The sequence below is a fragment of the Poromitra crassiceps genome, assembly GCF_964638095.1.
Source record: "Poromitra crassiceps genome assembly, chromosome: 22".
NCBI lineage: Eukaryota > Metazoa > Chordata > Actinopteri > Beryciformes > Melamphaidae > Poromitra > Poromitra crassiceps.
The window spans coordinates 24,428,491-24,450,469 of NC_139647.1; the positions used below are offsets into that span (position 1 = coordinate 24,428,491).

Consider the following 21,979-nt stretch of genomic DNA (forward strand, 5'->3'; position numbering starts at 1 on the left):
TGTCCCTACAGGGGGATGAGTGCTGTGTGTATACAGTATGAATGTAGCTGACTCTTTGTGTCTCTACAGGGGGATGAGTGCTGTGTGCATACAGTATGAATGTAGCTGACTCTTTGTGTCCCTACAGGGGGATGAGTGCTGTGTGTATACAGTATGAATGTAGCTGACTCTTTGTGTCTCTACAGGGGGATGAGTGCTGTGTGTATACAGTATGAATGTAGCTGACTCTTTGTGTCTCTACAGGGGGATGAGTGCTGTGTGTATACAGTATGAATGTAGCTGACTCTTTGTGTCTCTACAGGGGGATGAGTGCTGTGTGTATACAGTATGAATGTAGCTGACTCTTTGTGTCTCTACAGGGGGATGAGTGCTGTGTGTATACAGTATGAATGTAGCTGACTCTTTGTGTCTCTACAGGGGGATGAGTGCTGTGTGTATACAGTATGAATGTAGCTGACTCTTTGTGTCTCTACAGGGGGATGAGTGCTGTGTGTATACAGTATGAATGTAGCTGACTCTTTGTGTCTCTACAGGGGGATGAGTGCTGTGTGCATCTATACAATAAAGGATATTGACAACATCTTCACACAATCCATGTTCAAGGGGCTCAGCACGAGCATCCCAAATCACCCAAGGCCTGGGACGGTACGTGTCATAGTAATGAGTCCAAAATGATATATATATACAGTATATATATATATATATATATATATATATATATTTATAAAACGGCTCTCTCAAATCAAGCAATCTGATTGGTTCACAGCCATTGTATAAATACTGTAACCCTCTCTCATAACCCATGGCCATGGGTTATGAGACACAACTCTCTTACTAAAAGGCTTTGGTTACCTCAAATGACAATGTAGAAAAAACAAAATGGCGGAGACAGCTGTCAGATCCTTGTGAATCGATCTTCGCTTATAACTTTACTAATACTTTGCAGAAAATTATGTTTTGTACAAGAATAGACGCAGGCTAATGTCTTCTTTGCAAAAAAAAAAGGCTGTTAACCCCGCATTTCTAAATAAGACGTAACGTTAGTTGGTGTCGGGCTTTGCAGAAAGCTCTCAGCTTCTCAGCAAGCGCTGAGAATGCAGCGCTGCGCTCGAGCTGCGTGTCGGGCTTTGCAGAAAGCTCTCAGCTTCTCAGCAAGCGCCAGGATTGGCCAATGTCAACTTCAGTCTCCAGAACGATCCAATCAAATCACCCGCACGTCTATCTTCTTGCTAGAGGTCCCGCCTTACAGTAGTGTTTCAACTGACTCTATCAGAATGCCATGCCAGTCGGACTTATAGTATTATTATTATTATTATATTATCATACTTGGAAACCATTTTATAAAAGCAATATAGCACTCGAGCTGCGTGTGTTGTGGCATATATCCCGCTGCTCAGCAGTTATCCCACGAGGCCTCAGGCCTCGTGGGATAACAGCTGATCAGCGGGATATATTTGCCACAACACACTGGCTCTCATGCTATATTGCTTAAATATACAGTGAATATTACTGGGATTATTGTCTATCAAATCAACATTTTAGAGGAAGTAAGACTTAATACAGTTCTCAAATGACAGCATTTTCATGACCCTCAGCTGTTTTAAAGACATGGCTGCTGTCATGAAAACACCACATTACCACAATTGTGGACTTATTTGAATGGCAATGTCATGTGCTGATAGCCTGCTAAAACCATCCTGATCACATGACCTCACATTCTGTGTCATGTGCTGATAGCCTGCTAAAACCATCCTGATCACATGACCTTACATTCTGTGTCATGTGCTGATAGCCTGCTAAAACCATCCTGATCACATGACCTTACATTCTGTGTCATGTGCTGATAGCCTGCTAAAACCATCCTGATCACATGACCTTACATTCTGTGTCATGTGCTGATATAGCCTGCTAAAACCATCCTGATCACATGACCTTACATTCTGTGTCATGTGCTGATAGCCTGCTAAAACCATCCTGATCACATGACCTTACATTCTGTGTCATGTGCTGATAGCCTGCTAAAACCATCCTGATCACATGACCTTACATTCTGTGTCATGTGCTGATAGCCTGCTAAAACCATCCTGATCACATGACCTCACATTCTGTTTGGCTCCATGGAGCAGTCTGGACTTCCACTCTATCCCAGCCATTTACACAAGTTACGGCAAAATTGCCGCCAATCAGGGCCCTGCCCAGAGTTGAGGACATAACCGACCAATCAAGGATGCTGGCAAAACAGTAAGAGCATCTCTCAAAGCAACGAGCGGTAATGTTCATGTTAATGAGCAGTAAGTAAACACAGCCATAAGTGCAGTTATCAGTATATAAATGGGAGCTGGGGCTCTGTTTGTTTCTCTGTCCCACTGTGATGTCATAAATGTCATAAATGGGGGCTACGGTGGTGCAGTGGTAAGCGCTGTCGCCTCACAGCTTGAAGGTCCTGGGTTCGACGCTGTGAGCACTGAAGGAATGCGTGCCCGTCCGCATGTCCTCGAGTGCCCACCACCCGGGTGGGGTCGTCAAAAGGGCCTTTCTGTGTGGAGTTTGCATGTTCTCCCCGTGCCTCCCGGGGGTTTCCTTCATATAGACACCCCCTTCACCAAAACATGCAATATCCTGGCTGCTGATGTGGTTCCTCCTCTGGTGGTTAAGGGCGCCTGTTCGGAGGGAGGGGAACTGGTTGGAATAGCGTGATCCTCCCACATGCTATGTCCTACTGGTGAAGCTTTCCCTGTCAGGTGAAAAGAAGCAGCTGGCTAACTGCCCATGTCTCGGAGGAAGCATGGAGTCAGTTTTCGGCTCTCCCCAGATCGGCAGAGGGTGGAGCAGCAACCAGGATAAATAAATTAAAATGAGCACTAATGGGGGATAAAAATGGGATAAAAAATCGATAAAAAAATAAAAATAAATGTCATAAATCCCACTGTGACATCATCAGTGATGTCATAAATCCTACTGTGACATCATCCGAGATGTCATAAATCCCACTGTGACATCATCAGTGATGTCATAAATCCCACTGATGACATCATCAGTGATGTCATAAATCTGACATCATCAGTGGTCTCATTGGCCACACAGCAGCCGAGTTGCGGGCAAGGCTGCGCAGCGGCCGAGCTGCGAATGCGAGCTGCAGGGCCAGCTTGGCGAGCTGCAGGGGCAGCTCAGCGAGCTGCAGGATGGGCGAGCCCGCAGTGCAGGTGAGCATTCCTAGTTGTAGAAATAGACACAATCACAACAATTAAATTCAATTCAATTCAATGACAAAGGAGGAGCGCGGCCGGGAGAAACCCACAGGGCCTGAGCCTCCATGCACCGAAGGGTCTTTCAATACTGCGGTGTAGCACTAGCTCTATTGCAGCAGATTGGGCGTGATCAGCCCTTCCACGGGCAACGTTGCAGACAGAGTAGGAAGGCTGATCCGTGAGCGGCTGCTTCTGGGACGCGGGTCGGGGTCTTAATCGGCCTCGGCTGGGTCTACTGGGCGAGGGTGTATGATGTTGACAGACCCGAAACACCTTACGACCCCAGCTAACATCACTGATGACGCGTCCCAGCGCATGCTGTAGTATGTATTTTGAACAGTCAATCAAACAATCAATCAACCTACATTTATTTAATTCTCTGAACACACACTGAGGGTTGGGACCCTCTTTTCCAGTGGTGCTGAGATTAAGTTAAGAAAATCACAAACATGAAAGTGGAAATGCCTAAATAAACAAAAGGATACAATTCAAAAGAGGATCACACCGAATAGTTCATCATCCACACAATTACACCATTTAAAACAGGTGCAATTAAAGTTGATTTATCTTTTTCTTTTTTTGGTGTGTCTGACCTTCCCTTCTTTCTTCAGTGTGTGGTGGACAGCACAAAGCTTCCTCATGAAGTCCTGAAGATAGTAAACAAGAACTCAGAGATGGAGGACAGAGTCCTGCCTCTGGACGACTCCGGTCCACTCCTCGTTAATCACCAGCACTACACTCACATCTGCACGGAGCGTTTCCAGAACAAGACGAATGGGCACACAGTGCTGTTTCTCTCCTTAGGTGAGTTAGTCTGCTGAAACAATATGACTCAAGCAAGGTGAAACACACTTACTGTTTCTCTCCTTAGGTGAGTTAGTCTGCTGAAACAATATGACTCAAGCAAGGTGAAACACACTTACTGTTTCTCTCCTTAGGTGAGTTAGTCTGCTGAAACGATATGACTCAAGCGAGGTGAAACACACTTACTGTTTCTCTCCTTAGGTGAGTTAGTCTGCTGAAACAATATGACTCAAGCAAGGTGAAACACACTTACTGTTTCTCTCCTTAGGTGAGTTAGTCTGCTGAAACCATATGACTCAAGCAAGGTGAAACACACTTACTGTTTCTCTCCTTAGGTGAGTTAGTCTGCTGAAACCATATGACTCAAGCAAGGTGAAACACACTTACTGTTTCTCTCCTTAGGTGAGTTAGTCTGCTGAAACAATATGACTCAAGCAAGGTGAAACACACTTACTGTTTCTCTCCCCGACCCCCCTTTTTTTGTGAAACAAAAAAGTTAGCATCATGGAAAATAACAGGTTTGAGTCAAGACCTGAGGGCTATACCGCACAAATGTAGGATAAGCAGATCCAGGATCTGTCCCTTGATCTGGTTTGGCTTAAAGTCGAGGTGAACCCGTTCGTCACGTGCATCTGAGTCCGTTTCAGACTGAAAACAAATTGAGAGGCGGACCATATACGTATCGATGATTTGATTTGACAATTCTGAGGACTGGCTTTGGCATTGGCCAATCCTGGCGTGTTCCACCCCCAAATCGGGTGGGATTCAGCATGATGTCGTGCTACGCCAGTGGGATCCGCGGAGCACCAGGCAGCCACCGGCTTCGTGCGGAGCGAGCGGACAATCCGATGCATAGGTGCTGCCCGCCTGCCTGGAATCTCCGAGAGACGACCCCTGACAGCCAGGGAGGCTGTCAGGCTCAGTGGCGTGCGCCATTATCGTTATAAATGTAAATAATATTCCTGGAATGCGCGTTTTAACGAGCCAGTTACATTTCTTCGCATTCTTAGAGATTATAGTATTTGTTTTTTGTTCATGTTTCTAACAATTGCTCAAGTTAGTAGTTAGTTTATGGGATAGGAATTCTGCCAGATGACAGGCATTAGGTGCCATTTTCTACTTCATTTGGAAGAGAAAATTATCCTGAAATGAAGATTTGATTGACAGCTGCCATGTCGTGATATGATTGGTTGATATGGGGTAGAAATTTGATAGTACTAGGTGACGTCAGCAAACTGTACATTACTGTTATCAATGAAATCTTGAAAAATTTACTTTTGATGTGAAAAAGAATTTAGATTGTTGTGATTTGTTTGGCATACATTATTAAATAGGTGCACTGCATACCCAGGTACTGTATTTGAACTAAAATAAAATAAAAGTAATTTTTGGGTTCAGCTCGACTTTAACCAGATACTTTCATCTAGCTAGATTCTAGTTAAGTTATATCACGAATGTAGTTCTCAACTCGTTAATTGGATCCAGGTTTTTCTAATCAAGTTGAGAGTGCATGCACATGAAAATGCTTGTGCACCGAGCTCGTGCCCGCAAAAGAGGCGTGGTTTTTAACAACTAGCCAATCACAATGCAATATGGACTGCCCCAGCTTTTACAGCGCCAGACACGCCTATTTCCTCATTCATTCAAAGCGCAAATCGTGAAGCTTTACTACTGTATGTCAGAATCCAAATCCGCGTTGAATATTATCAGTCTGTTTCCGAATGACTGTCTAAAGTTACCGCTTTTATTCACATCAGTAATTTCTTTGAAGAGCGGTTTCTGTCTCCATGTATCTACAGCAGCTCAATTCACCCTCTCAATAATCTAAATAAAACCTGCATGTCTTTTTTGCGAGTGGAAGTAATGTGTAATCTATCTCAATCTAAATTTGCAAAATCCGTAGGCATTTTTAGACCATTTAGGCTCAATGAATAATAATGATCTCATGATGTGTTGTTTGGTCGCACTGATGGAATAATTCCTATAGGCTAATAGGCTATCAATAAAAAAAATAATGATAATAAAATTTTTAAAAGCCTGCTGAACTGAATCGACACGGTACTGCAGGCATAGATTTCATTTATAAAAAATAGCCTATTTTGTGGTCACATATAGGCCATTGGCAGTAGAGTCGCATATCTCCATATTTCATACAATGACTATGCTGGAAATAATATGAAGTTCAATCACAGACAGGTTAAAAGCAACACAGTTGCAGCTGCAAAATGCAGGAGTAGCCTAGATATGAATAATCTCTGTGTGCAGGCGATCCCATATTAAATTGCTTAGATGTAGTAGTAGGCTATTCTGACATGTATGACCATGTCCAACCCAACGTCAGCCTCAGCTCCGTTGCTCCGTGCGCTTTAGAGACGTTTATGTAACCTTTTTATGCCGGTTTAGTGATATTTCTCCACTCACCATTCAGCTACAATCGATCGGCGGGGTCAAACGTATCTAGCCTACTTGAGAGCACAAAAATGAATACAGTATATAAAAACATATTCCAAAGTGGTAAGTAGGGCTTAATTTAATTATGTAGCCTGCAACAAGTGCAAGGCTTCAGTCCTTGATTAATTCAACAGGAGCCATATGTTTTTTTTTCTTTGTTCTTTTTCTTTTTCATTTGAATGCAATGTATTTTTCATATGGGGACCATATGAATGGCGACTCGCTGTTTCCAAAGAGCTGATTGAGGCAGGTGGGTCTTTCATGGGTTTTGATCTTATCCTCTGAACTTAACCTGCTACAAAGCAGGTTAGCCGTAGAGCATAAGTTGCTATGGTGATCTATTTCGGTAAGAAGTTAACTAGCGTTGTGGTACGGCAAACCTAGGGTTAAACCTGAAGTTACCTCGTTACCTTATCAAGGTTTATGAAAAAGGGATAAATAATGTTTTTTTTTATGGAGCAATGGAGAACGTCTACACCAGGGATACTCAACTTGCTTTGCCCGGGGGCCACTTTCGTGAAATGATAGAAGGCCAGGGGCCAGTTAATAAACAATCAATATACATTTTTCTGTAGCGGATTGTAGGTTTTTGGGGTGTCAGTCGGAGTTTAGTCTGACAATGTTGTGCACACCGGATAGTTAGTTAGGTTAAGTTAGTTAGGTTAAGTACGGTACATACATAAGTGCCTGGGTAGCGAGCAGACGGCGGTATTTGACAATTTAGCAGCTAAATCAGAGCTTATTGAAAGATATTCCATATTCCAGATTGAAATGCTATAACAGAAGTGGAGTATTGGCCAGAATGACATGAACATTTGGACACTTATTCAGCGGGTATCTTGCATGTTGCGTTCAGGTGCACTGTAAAAAAAAAAGAGAGAGAAAAAAAAAAAACATTGCGGGCCGCAAGTTGAGTATCACTGATCTACACACACTGGATGCCAGTTCCCTTGACTTGATCACAACCAAGATCATATAAAAGCAATAACGATGTGCTTGCCTGACCTTGTTAGTAAAATGTTTACTGCACTTTGACTTTGTAATTTGACAAGAAGTCATATCAAACTCACTGTGTTAAACAACAATCACTTATCACTGTCCCCCGCATCATGCTTGCAGCAGCCACTGTACAATACTGTCATGGAACTGAATTGGAATCACGCACAGAGCAAATCATTTAAAATCGTTTATTAGACAATAGACAATCACAACAGAACACAAAGTTAATTCACAACGGGGTACCTTACAAACCAAGGCTAATAGCTAACAGTGTTAGCTTGTTGTCTCTATCTCCATGTCATAACAGCACAGAAAAAATAATGCCAAACCTCCGTTTTCGGTGATCAGTTCTTATCTGTACACATTCCCTGTGGGCTACTCGTGTAAAATAACGTTACTTCATATCTTAATAAAAGGCAAAATTGACTGTATAGTACACAGCTAAAGCTCGGATTAGAATTAGGATTAGGTTAAAGTTAGGTTCAGGTTAGAATTAAGATGAGGTTAAGGTTAGGTTCAGGGGAGAGAGAACGCATGTACTCATTATGGTCCCCATGAGGATAGAAGTACAAGTTTAAAGGATGTGTGTGGCTGGCTGGGTGGGTGTGTGGCCTGGTGGGTAGGACGCTTACTCATTCAAGATTCAAGATTCAAGATTTTGTATTGTCACTCCATGGTACAAGTATCACGTGTGAAATTCTTGTGCTGTGGACTCCGTTTACAACATAGTACAAATATAACAGGGCATATGAGTGCAAAAATCCTCCTCTGTCAGTGCTATATTACATCATATTACCGGTATGCTTCCCCACAGAGAATGGAAGAGTTCACAAGGCTGTGGAGACGAACACCAAGGCGTTTTTCATCACTGAGTATCAACCCTTCAGCCAGCCTGACCACATCCTCACCATGATGCTTCAGCCCACCACTGTGAGTCAGACATGCTTACACACACACACACCACTCCCTACTACACACATCTAGCTACACACACACCCACCACTCCCTACTACACACATCTAGCTACACACACACCCACCACTCCCTACTACACACATCTAGCTACACACACACACACACCACTCCCTACTACACACATCTAGCTACCCACACACCCACCACTCCCTACTACACACATCTAGGAACTGAAGGGCTCTTGTAGATTCAAGATTCAAGATTTTTATTGTCACTCCGTAGTACAAGTATCACGTGTGAAATTCTTGTGCTGTAGACTCTGTTACAACATAGTGCAAAAAATAAAAAATAAAATAAAAACAAGAGGCAACAAGCAATAAAGCAGTAAGACACGCCACAGACAGTGGTGTATTCACTGCACATATGTGCAAATGGCATGAACATACTTTAAACATAATTAAACATAATTAAACATAATAACATTCTGTTAGGTGCAAATAGCATATGCCTAATTAACATACTATTGAACATTAGTCGTACGTGATGGTAGCAGCTGCAGTGCGGCTACTACACTATTTGTATATGTTAACACGTTGAGTGCCAAGGACGAGATATCTCGGCTTACATAATCCAACCGTTGAGTGCGAAGGACGAGATATCTCGGCTTACATAAACATTTTTTTTTTTGACGGTGGGACATCGATCAACCCCTTTTACGTCTCCTACACCAGAATTGGAGGTATTGAATGTGTATAATCTATTTTACCGACCCACTGAGTGTCGACATGTCTCTCCACAGTAGAAAGAGGTAGGGGTGTCACGATACACTCAGTTCACGATACGATACGTATCACGATACTGGGTTCACGATAACGATACGATACGATACGATTTTAACAATATTTTTTAAAACTTGAATAATAACAATATATGACTGGAAAAGTAGTATTTTATTTGAAATGCACAGATACAAAACATGCTGTTGTGGGAAATTGTTATTACAATAACAACTAGAAAAAACATGAGATTGGAGATAAGGCTTATCTTGAAATAGAATGAGTTACACCGTCACTTAGATTTACTTTGAACTAAAATGTTTATCAGTAGTATAAATTCTCATTATGCATCTTCAGTTTTTCTTCAAACTCAAACAACAAGACTTTTCTTAGTCTATTTTTTATGCATCTCCAGTTTTTCCTGTCAAGTAAACAGTTTTGCCAGAAACTCAATTGAATGGTTTCTCTCCTGTATAACTTCTTATAACTTCAGAGACTTGTTCAACTGAACTACTTTCCACACATTGAACTTCAACAAACAAAGACGTTTCTTAGTCTATTTTTGAAAAAAAAAAAAAAAAAAGTTTTGGAATTTTTTTTTTTTTTTTTTTTTTTTTTCGATATGAGATTTCATCTCAACGATACATATCGTGACGTTTTACTATCGCGAAATTTCGTGGGACGATATATTGTGACACCCCTAGAAAGAGGCGACCCAAAACTGGACGGAAAAGCGCGACGAAGCCGTTCTCATACTGTAAAATTGATGGCGAAAACGCTTTCACTTTCGCGCTGATGCACAGCGGTGGCAACGGTGGGGGGTTCCAAGAATAGATTGGATGCACACTTTGAAACACGCAGCATAAATATGACCAGAATCGCATCAAAGCTCTCAACCAAAACTCCACGAAACGAGCGAGTCCACCCAGACTTCCTCAAACAGCGGCCGCGCTAACAGGCAGCAGCCAGGCAGCAGCAACTTCGTTGTGACACGCCCGCTGGAGAGCCAGGGAGGCAGGAGGAGAACACACACGGAGGGAGGAGTTGGAAGCAGAGGGGGGTTTCCTGCTGTTATGGAGGAAATTACTGTTCAAAACTATTGTTTAGATGTCTGACTCTTACTGATGCCAAAAATGAATGGTTAAAGTGACTGTTCTATCGAATTTCACAAAAAGCCATTTATCTCTGAATAATTTTTCTGACGCTGAAACCATGCTGTATTCAACTGCTAATGCTTACATAACTACTAACTCTACAAACTAACTCTTTTAGACAGAGAAAGCACACATTCTATTAGTTCTTTTTAGATGATTGGTGTTCACGAAGTCTTAACAGAAAAGAATCCTCGGCTCTTGTAAAATGAGCCAGAATCCTCAAAAAAAAAACTGGCAGAACCTACCTACAGCATTGAAAAAAGGGCTGGCAGTTAAGGAGTCTCGTGGCCTGCGAGAAGAAACTGTCCCTCAAGCGATTTGTGCGTGCTCTTGGGACCATGTATCTCCTCCCTGAGGGTAGCAGGGAGAGCAGACTGTTGTGGGGGTGGTTTGTGTCTTTGATGATCTTCAGGGACCTCCTGAGGCACCGCTGGTTGTACAGATCTTGCAGTTCTGGCAGCTCACATCCTGTTACGTGCTGGGCCGCGCGCCTCACCCTTCTTAGCGCCCTGCGGTCCATGGTGGTGCAGTTCCCGTACCAGGTGGTGAAGCAGCCAGTCAGCAGGCTTTCAATGGTGCCTCTGTAGAAGTCCCTGAGGATTTTTGGCCTTAGCCCAAATTTCTTCAGGCGTCTGAGTCCGTGTAGTCGCTGTTGGGCCTTTTTGACAACATTGGCGGTGTGGTTGGCCCATGTCAGGTCCTGGTGGATATTGACTCCCAGGTACTTGAAGCTGTCCACCCTTTCCACCACTGTGCCGTTGATGGTGATTGGGGGGGGTGCGCCCCCCCCCTTCTGTAGTCTACAATGATTTGTAAGACTTTAATGCATACGAAATAAGTCTAAAATATGAGCAAGTGTCTGTCTGTGATTTTGGTCGCACATTGTGAGATTTGTGATGATTCTGGTCAGTAATGATGTCACTGATGATGTCACAGTGTCTATGACATCATCTGTCAATGTGCGGACTCTACTTTTCTTTCACACACTGACATCATCAGTGATGCGAAGTTGGGCAAATGTGAGTGATGTCACTTGAGCACTCCATGATGTGATCAGTGATGGTCACTCGAGCAATTGTGATGTCATCAGTGATGCGAAGTTAAAGTTGAGCTGAACCCAAAAATGACTTTTCTTTTCTTTTAGTTCAAATACCTGGGTATTCAGTGCACCTATTTAATAATGTATGCCAAAAAAATCTCAAAAATTGAATTTCTTTAGTTTTTTACACTTATTCACATCAAAAGTTCATTTTTCAAGATTTCATTCATAACAGTAATCTACAGTTTGCTGACGTCACCTAGTACTATCAGATTTCTACCCCATTTCAACCAATCATATCACGACATGGCAGCTGTCAATCAAATCTTCATTTCAGGATCATTTTCTCTTCCAAATGAAGGAGAAAATGGTGCCTAGTGGCTGTCATCTGGCAGAATTTCTAGCCCATAAACTAACTACTAACTTGGCCAATTGTATGGAACATACTAAATAAATCAAACGGTAATGTCTGAGAATGCAAAGAAATGTAACTGGCTCGTTAAAACTCGCATTCCAGGAATATTGTATTTACCACAATAGCGATAATGGCGCGCGCCTGAGAGCCTGGTTGTCAGGGGTCGCCCCTCGGAGATTCCAGGCCGGCGGGCAGCACTCATGCATCGGATTGTCCGCTCGTTCCACACAGAAGCAGCTGGCTGCCTGGTACTCGGCGGATCCCACTCGCGTAGCACGACAACACGCTGAATCCCACTCGATTTGGGGGTGGAACACGCCAGGATTGGCCAATGCCAAAGCCAGTCCCCAGAATTGTCAAATCAAATCATCGACATGCTACTATGACCCGCCTCTCAACCTGTCATCTCAGACAAGTTATGTTTTCAGTCTGAAACGGACTCCGACCCATGCGCCACTACGGGTTCAGTTTGACTTTAAGCAATTGTGCCAATAGAGCAGGTGAGGCCACACAGCAACCGAGCTGCGTATGAGAGCTGCATATGAGAGCCCACGTAGCGGGTGAGCTGCAGGGAATTGAGCGCGGCTAAAACTGATTAAAAAAAGAATTCAGACTGTTTTTGTGTATCTATGATCAGGGAGGAACCCCTGGACAATATTGACTGTCCAATATCCAGTTTTGATTAAAAAACCAATATGGGTGCCATGTATCTGCTAAGCTGTATCCGTCTAACCCTGCAGAGGAAGCTCTATGTGAGAAGCAGCAGTGAACTGGTCCAGCTGGACGTGGGGAGCTGTGGCCACTATGGAGACAGCTGTGAGGAATGCATCCTGGCCAGAGATCCCTACTGCGGGTGGAACAGCACCCACTGTACCCCTCATACACCGTAAGACATTTGAAGATCTTCATTCTTAGCCTGCTTAAAACCATCAGGATCGGTGAACTCACATACCGTAAATTCCGGACTATAAGCCGCACCGGAGTATAAGCCGCACCTGCAAAGTTGACTGTTTTTTACATATATAAGCCGCACCGGACTATAAGCCACGGGTGTTTTAATGTTTTTTTTTTTTTTTTTTTTTATTGTGTTTTAATGTTTAATTACCATATGTAAGGGTTCATGCACAGAGGGGATTGTCGGGAAAGAGATGGCTGTTTGAGGAAGCTCCCATTTATTAACATTTCAACAAAACAACATAACACAACACCACCTGTGTTGTTATGTTATGTTATGTTGTTAAAAGAGGGCAAGAGAAGAAATTAAAACAGAAGTGGATTTATAGTTAGAAAGAGTGCTAAAAAAGAGAGATTTTTTTTTTTTTTTTTTGGGGGGGGGGGGAAATCCATAGATAAGCCGCACCGTTATATAAGCCGCAGGGGCCAAAAAAGGCCAAAAAACTGGAAATTTCGGTAATCCGGAATTTACGGTAGTTTCCTTCTGTGTATCCGTCTTTATTGAGTCTATTTCTGAAATAACTGCACTTATGGTTGTTTAAACTCGACAAACGTTGATGCTACTGCTCCAGCCGGAGAGCCACGGAGGCAGCAACTACTGTTTTGCCAGTGGCGTTCCTGATTGGTTGATTATGATGTCAACTACAAGGCAGGTCCCTGATTGGCCTGTACACTTTGTTTCTGAAAACACCCGCCCCGGGCAGGAGGCCAGACGGATCCACAGAACCAAACAGAATGGTTTTAACCAGAGCCGTGTATATAGAAGAGTCGCGACGTCACCATTCACTCCAATTGGACCCGTTTTTTTACTCTCAAGAGTTCCTGGAAGTAAGGTTCTGGATTAAGAAGCGCTGTCGAGTTGCAGTTTGTGATGTACTTTGAAAAAGTCTGACGTTTTTTAAAGAATCAAATTGTATATTGTCAGCTTTATTTTAGCATTCAAACGTAGCGCGAGACCCATTCCTGGCTGTTCATTGGCTACTGAGTCACGCATTTTGGACCTCCGCTGACGCCACTCTCTTACTAGATTGCTCTGGTGTTAACCAGGCTACTTCATTCTACCTCTCGACCAAAAAACCAACAAAAAAACACACATCTTAGAAAATTATTTCTGCCATAAAGGTACAATCATAACTCATGTTCATGTCATGTCAAGTTGAGAGCCAACCAAAATGTTAACCTGCTAATTAGTAAGACTTAATGAATTTCAGGTGGCAATATTTCAATTTGGAGATAGAGCGTTTTGGAGTGAAATTCCTTATTTCCACTTAGATGTAGAATTTTATTTATTATTTGCCATATTTATTTAAAGTATAATTTCTGTAAACAAACAAGGCCATCGTGACCACATGGTTGGCAGCATACAGTGCCTTTTACATGATGTGCCACCAGGTCCAATTTGGCAGGAGATGTGCTGGATGGCTCAATGATACAAAGATAGATGACTTTATGGCACAAAGCAGGAAGATGCCACACTGTTTGTGACAAAAGAGAAGTAGCAACATTCCCTTCTGACAGGAACCAAGAGAGTTGGTGTGAAATGTTGTCTTAGTTTTGAGAAACATGACCACATGCAATAGCACTGGTATGTTATAGTTGTGGTTAGTGGATGGTGTCTTTAAACGGTAAGCGAGACCACTCTGTCACCACCCTTCTTTCCTGTTGTCGTTCAGTTGGTGGAAATTCTGATACACACAATATAGATCCTGCAGTTTTGCTGATGTTGTCTTCCTGTTTTTTTGGTTGTATTTTAACCATAGTAACCTTAGTGTTATCTAAAAGATTCATATTATGATGACATGTACTGAAGTGAAATGAGGAACTCAGAAGTGGCACAGAGGATGTCACATTTGAAAATATCAGATTCTGTGTGATTTGTACTGTTCACACGGTCATGGAAAAAACAGACCTGAGTCACTTACGGGGGGAGAGGGGGGTGGGGGGGGTTGGAGAATTCAGATTTGGCCCACTTTTGCCTGCAGTGTGAGGAGGGGCTCTCGAGATCCCTCACACTCGAGACCGGACTCGAGTACTTCAGCTCTGCTTCACAGTAGAGATGTGATGGTATGAAAATTTCACATCACGATTATCGTGACCAAAATGATCACGGTTATCGTATTATCACGGTATTCGTAAAATATAGCTAAAAATGTTCAAAAGTAGAGAGAAACTCACTGAAATCATTTCACAACATTTTATATTGAAAACTCAGACCCAAAAAGGATTGATACACTCACTGAAATCATTTCTCCAAGGCTGCACGTTTGCATCTGGGAGACTGTTGCCAACTTTGGTTGATGATGGACAGTATTTACCATGTTTTTCAAAGCACTGTAACCATGGTAACACGGTAATCACGGTACCACGGTTTGAATTATAATTAAAATTTGAAACGGTACGGTTATCGTAAGGAATTTTATCACGGTTATCATTAAAACTGGTTATGGTTACATCCCTACTTCACATGTAGATCTTGCTCAACTCAAATGCACTTTTCATTTCACAGTGGAACACTGCAGGATGTGGAGAATGGGAATTGCATGGTGTGCCAGAAGCAAAGAGGTGGGAAAGGTGAGATGTCAAAGCAGACAACACATAGCTTTGAGTCTGATGGCAGCACTGTTTTAAAAGGGATGAGAGGAATTTGATTGGCTCCTCCCACACCTATACAATTTATTCCTCCTCATACAATGCTTTTTACAACAGGTGTGCCACTGGCTGCTGTGAGCCTGCGCTACCGTCTCTGGTCACAATATTACCAAAAATCTGTTGGTTAGACCCAAGTGTGATAGAACTGGCACAGATGGAAAAAGATCTGCTGGCACCCAATGAAATTGCTACTTGGCTGGTCACTGCACCTGATTGGCAGGGAAATATCACCCTTAATATTAACACAGCACTGACTCCGCCCATGAGAACTACCTACCAAATGGCAATATTGCTGTTGAGCATTTTGTTTCACACATCTGCCTCTGAAATCCTTCCACTGTAAAACCTTATATCTATATAAGTATATATATATATCTATATATATATAGATATATATATATATATATCTATATAAGTACAAGTATATCGTTTTGAAATTAGTAAATTATGATTTGAGGAAAGGGGGTGGGATTAAATAAGTGTATACTTCTTCCCACTCCTTTTCAAATATTATGTAATGACAAAATTGAGTTTGATCTTTGTGTTTCTTTCATACATTTATATATTTTAATGGCTTAAGGCTATCTGTACTTATTGTTTGTTGTTGTTGCATATTTGAAATAAACTTCAATCAATCAATCAATCAATATAAACACTAATCTAGCAAACAACAACCAGACATCCTTGTGTTGTGTTTTCAGTGCTTACCAGCTCTTCTGATAGGATTGGAGGAGATGCAGAAGGTGTCACACTTCTCTTGGGGTCAAAGTATTTCCTTCGGTGCCCGGTGTCGTCCCACCATGCTACGTACGCTTGGCATCATGGAACTGCAATAATACCCTGCAGCCCAACGAAGCAGCAGTGCCTCCTTCTCATTGACAGCATGGGTCCAGAGCAGGAGGGCACCTACAGCTGTGTGATGGAGGAGATGGGCTACAGAAGAACCCTGGCAAAGTACCGCCTAGACCTGATCCACAACGGAGCAGGCCAGGCATGCAGCCCACTGGCCTGGGTTTATCTGCTGGCTGCGGTGATCATGAGTCTGTGTTGTTAGCTCCAGGTATCTGTACAATAACAATACAGTAGCTATAGGGCTGCACAGTTATGATGACTGACATGATCATCCAGATTATTTTGCTAGAAATTGTGATCACGATTGATTTTATGGCACTATATCAGCATCTTGACATCGACTGCAATAGCGTAAAATATTTTCAACGGCGAGTGGAACATTTTATCAATGCTCTTATATTGCCACTATGCCAACCTTCTACTAGTGATTATGGAAATGAAAATGGCCATCTATGATCATACATGTACGTGATGAATTGTGCAGCCCATCATCCAAGTCTTGTATTACAATACATTCTTTTGAACGTGTATTGCATCATGTGGGACGACTGTGGCTCAGGAGGTAGAACGGGTCGTCCACTAATCAGAAGGTCGGTAGGTCGATCCCCGGCTCCTCCAGTCCGCATGTCGAAGTGTCCTTGGGCAAGACACTGAACCCCAGATTGCTCCCGATGGCTGTGCCAGCACCCTGCGTGGCAGCTGGCCGCCCTCGGTGTGTGAATGGGTGAATGTAGGCACATTGTAAAGCGCTTTGGATAAAAGCGCTATATAAATGCAGTCCATTGGCATTAGCATTTTACCATCATGTTAACTTCCTACCTTGCATACTACCTCAGACTTGCTTGGCAAGCTTTATTACTGCAGCTATTTTAAGCCATTTCCTGTATTCCTGTCGAAATCCATTGCTCAATTTAAAAAAAGAACAGAGTGCACTTTGTACAGTACAATAGATACAGTTTCAAATACAGATTCTTCCAATGCAGCAGAGTTAGCATTTAGCTGCTAGCCCAGCCCAGGCAGACAGGATCAGGGATTCAACCCCGCAGTGAACATAACATCTGAACAGACGTCTATGTACCTGCTCTAGACTCCCCAATCCTGTAGTGTAGAGCCGCAGCACCGTCCCTTGGTGAGTCAGCCCATAGAGATAATATCTATGGGCTGACTCATGCTGAAGAAGTTGAAATATGAGGTTCAGCCATCTTATTTAAGCCATCCTTATTTTTCAGTCAAACAATGTAGTGAGACTCAGCAGAGAGAACGATGTGATATTGAGCTTTGATATGTTTTGATATTGAGCATGAAGTATGATTCCTCTGGGAGTTCATTTGTATGTAGATATGAATCGCTTTCTAACTTTGAACTTTGTTTGACTGGTTGCACTGTATTAAGGACATAATTTGTATGTAGATATGAATCGCTTTCTTTTTCCCCCCCGATTTTTTATCCCATTTTTATCCCCCATTAGTACTAATTTTAATTTATTTATCCTGGTTGCTGCTCCACCCTCTGCCGATCTGGGGAGAGCCAAAAACTGGCTCCATGCTTCCTCCGAGACATGGGCAGTTAGCCAGCCGCTTCTTTTCACCTGACAGGGGAAGCTTCACCGGTAGGACACGTGGGAGGTTCACGCTATTCCAACGAGTTCCCCTCCCTCTGAACAGGCGCCCTTAACAACCAGAGGAGGCACCACATCAGCAACCAGGATACTGCATGTTTTGGTGAAGGGGGTTCCTATATGAAGGAAACCCCCGGGAGACACGGGGAGAACATGCAAACTCCACACAGAAAGGCCCTTTTGACGACCCCACCCGGGCGGTGGGCACTCGAGGACATGCGGACGGGCACGCATTCCTTCAGCGTTCACAGCGTCCCAGGTGGGAATCGAACCCAGGAGGCGACAGCGCTCACCACTGCACCACCGTACCCCCAATCGAATCGCTTCCTAACTTTGAACTTTGTTTGACTGGTTGCACTGTATTAAGGAATCTTTAGCACTTTATTTTGGGTATTTGACAGTGTTTGATGTGATGTAATTTGCACTATATTTAAGTGCCTTCCAAGCTGATTAACAAACAATAAAAGCCTGTTTGACCACTTGCAGTCTGCTTATATTTAACTAGACATCTCACACCCTTAATGCCTAGGCTGGCCCGCCCTGCAGCTCGCTGAGCTGGCCCTTGCATACGCAGCTCAGCCACCGCGTGGCCTCGCGCGTGCAATGTCTTGCCCTCAGTCTCTCCTGTGTGTCACTGATGACATCATCAGTGATGTCACAATGCCTATGTATGACATCACCACTGAACTATATAGCCTTAGGGCAATTAATCTGCCCTAATTAAAAAATCTGGGCCGTCAGGTCACCCGCATAGGTGACCTTTACACACCCAAAAGGTTTCAGCCCGATGGCACGTAAAACGACATAGCTGAACACAGAACTTGAAACAGCCCACATTCTCAATTGTATATATAGTCAGACCTCTAACTCAGTCTCTCTTGCTCTCTCTTTCGCTCACACATTTGACTGTTTATCTCTCTGTCTGAAAGAGTGGCATATTCATAAAAATTATGAACACTTTCAAATTCTTCCAGAACAGTTTTATGTATTTTTATGATGCATTTATGGCCTTGTGGTGAAAGATTTGTGACGGGGCTGAGGTGTCAACATCGAAACTGCAATTGTGAAATGTTTGCTTGGACAGGTGATCTGAAATCTGGGGGAGGAGAGTGATTATTACAAATCATTTCAACGCTCGTGAGCAAGACATAAAAAAAGGTGTGAAGCCGCCCAGTGGCCAGAAGACTGGCTGCACCTGACAGTGAGGAGTTAACATGTTGAACTTTTAGTATGAAGCAAGGCACTGCTGATTTAAAAAGAAGCTGTCTTCTCTGGTTAGAGACATTTAGAAACTAGATACCACACTGATGCAGTGGAACGTTCCCCAAACAAAGGGGTCTGTCCCCATTTGGTTGCAATGCAATCTTTCCAAAGAGCAGGTAGGTACTGTAGGAGAGTTCCTGAGGGTCTTCACAAAGCCCCCTCCTTTTGACTCATGTGTTTGACTAATGTGGTAGATGTTTAAGCACTCCTCAAAACCAGGATGCATCATGTAGCCGGGGGTGGAATAACCATACTCATATGTCAAGAGACAAGCCTTTAGGGGGATGTGACTAACTTGATGACAGAAACAGGCTGGTCTGTGGTCTACATTCACTGGGTGTTAGTAAGAGGTAAGGTGTTAGTAAGAGGAAGTGAGTGGTGAGTTGCACAATGCGCATGCATTTGATAGGCTCTTTGAAAAGATGATATCAGCAGCTACATGTTGGAGCAGAGCTGTAGCAGCTGTCTGTGTGTTTCACTGGCCGGTGTTATCTTGGTTTTGCAGCAACCCACCAACTGTTTCCAGATAACGGGCCACACGCCTGTGAATGTGTTCAGTTAACAACTGTGACCATCATGGAGCTCAAATGCAAATTTGAAGAAAAAAAAGAACAAAATACACACAAATAAGATATAAAGTAAAACTTTATCATGACATACAAGTTTAAAGCCCTGAGAACCATATCTTTATATTACTAATGTGAACAAAACTGAATGTGTGAAAACCACTTTGGAAAAGTGCTCCTCTTAAATAGCCTACAATCAGCACAAACCAGTTTTTACAAGCATTCATGTGTTTTGTCCTATTTTTGTTTGTTTAAAGAGAAAACTATAATATAAGTAATTTCATTATCATGTCCATAATAACAGTACAAAAATATGCACAAACCCGACAGATGAATTAATATAGCCTACGGAGCATTGTACAAGCCAAAAACAACATAAAATTGATAAATGAGGTATTCAATAACCACTTGCATATGCGCCTGTTTTTACACAGATCAGGTTAGTCTTTTAAACAATTTAAAAATGAATTAACTCCAAAATCATCCGAGAGACAAAGGTTCTGCAGACTTCCAACTTCACAGCTTCCTGAGTGATGAGACCTTGCCTGCAGTTACTGAAGACAAAAATCCAAAAAAATGCAACACCAAAACCAAAGTCAGTCTAAAGTAGCATTCAGCGAAGTCACCACAGCATCTGTGTGTCTGAACGCACCACAGCATCTGTGTGTCTGAACGCACCCCTCAGTACAGCATCTGTGTGTCTGAACGCACCCCTCAGTACAGCATCTGTGTGTCAGAACGCACCACAGCATCTGTGTGTCTGAACGCACCACAGCATCTGTGTGTCTGAACGCACCCCTCAGCCACAGCATCTGTGTGTCTGAACGCACCACAGCATCTGTGTGTCTGAACGCACCCCTCAGCCACAGCATCTGTGTGTCTGAACGCACCCCTCAGTGTAGCTTCAACATCGAATGCAACAGTGACCGCAAGCCCAATGCCCTGAGGTATCGTGGTGAGACGAGGTAGGGGGGTCTTTAACACACACACACACACACACACACACACACAACACACACACACACACACACACGCACGCGCGCGCGCACACGCGCACACGCGCACACACACACACACACACACACACTACACATTGAAATACAATACACATATTGGAAATACAATACATATATTGAAAATACAATACACATCTGAAGAATACAATACACACCAAAATGCTTAAATACAATACACATTGTGTATTGTATTTAAGCATTTTGTATTGTATTTATTGTTACATCTCGAAAATCCAACAACTGTATTGTATTTTCGATATGTGTATTGTATTTCGATATGTGTATTGTATTTCAATGTGTGTATTGTATTTGATTATGGCACGAATCACCCATGCCAAAATTCAATACAATACACACATTGAAATACAATACACATATTGAAAAGGCAATACACATATTGAAAATACAATACACATCTCGAAAATACAATACAGTTGTTGGATTTTCGAGATGTGTATTGTATTTTCAATATGTGTATTGTATTTAAGCATTTTGCTATTGTATTTATTGTTACACATGTATTGTATTCTTCAGATGTGTATTGTATTTTCAATATATGTATTGTATTTCCAATATGTGTATTGTATTTCAATGTGTGTATTGTATTTAGTTGTGTGTATTGTATTTGATTTAGGCACGATCCACCCTCCATAGCCTTCCGCTGGGGAGTTTTAATACAGCGCCACTAGTTGTTGAAATAAAGGAGTACTGGAGTAAATAACTAGCCTGACTCCACCAGGTGGGGGCGGCATTGTTCCACAAATTCACCTCCAAGCAGCCTATATTCAACATGATCTGTAACTGTAAACACACCATCTACCTGAGTGAGCTACAATCAGACACAATTCAGACACAAATGGTTTCCAAGATAGTGTTTTTTTATTCATGGTTGAAAAAGACCATGAGAGAAAAAGAGGTGGTGGTATTAAGTCCGTAGATGGTACAGTATAATGACACATTTAAATGGGAAGAAAGAAATAATCAGACTCAAATGAAAACCATGACTAGTAATATATACAATACACAATATATACAATATACAATATAGCAAAATCGAAAGAGTCGACGTAAGTTAAGTCGACGGAACAAGCTCTATGCATTTTAACACCATGCAGTCCTTCACCTATTGTAAAATAAGCCACTTGTTGTTGCGTTAACAGAGGCCGGGGGTTTGTCAGGCATCTCACATTAGGTGAAACGTGCCATTCTCTGTCTCAGGCAGTGGCGCCCGTTCAGGTCACTGTGTGAACTGTTGCTATA

At 42.6% G+C, this 21,979-nt stretch overlaps 1 protein-coding gene across 2 annotated transcripts; it reads left to right on the forward strand.

The window, feature by feature from the left end:
* The first annotated feature begins 538 nt into the window (after positions 1-538).
* LOC310795961 (semaphorin-7A-like) lies at positions 539-16,841 on the forward strand. Of its 2 annotated transcripts, none has more exons than XM_083658071.1 (6): positions 539-645; positions 3,860-4,052; positions 8,317-8,432; positions 12,542-12,687; positions 15,262-15,326; positions 16,106-16,841. In XM_083658071.1, the coding sequence occupies exons 1-6, from the start codon at positions 595-597 to the stop codon at positions 16,456-16,458; spliced, it is 924 nt and encodes a 307-aa protein (XP_083514197.1). In that variant the 5' UTR covers positions 539-594; the 3' UTR covers positions 16,459-16,841. The 2 variants fall into 2 exon arrangements, with proteins under 2 accessions (XP_083514197.1, XP_083514198.1); XM_083658072.1 differs by having other exon boundaries at positions 15,262-15,317.
* Positions 16,842-21,979: the final 5,138 nt, after the last annotated feature.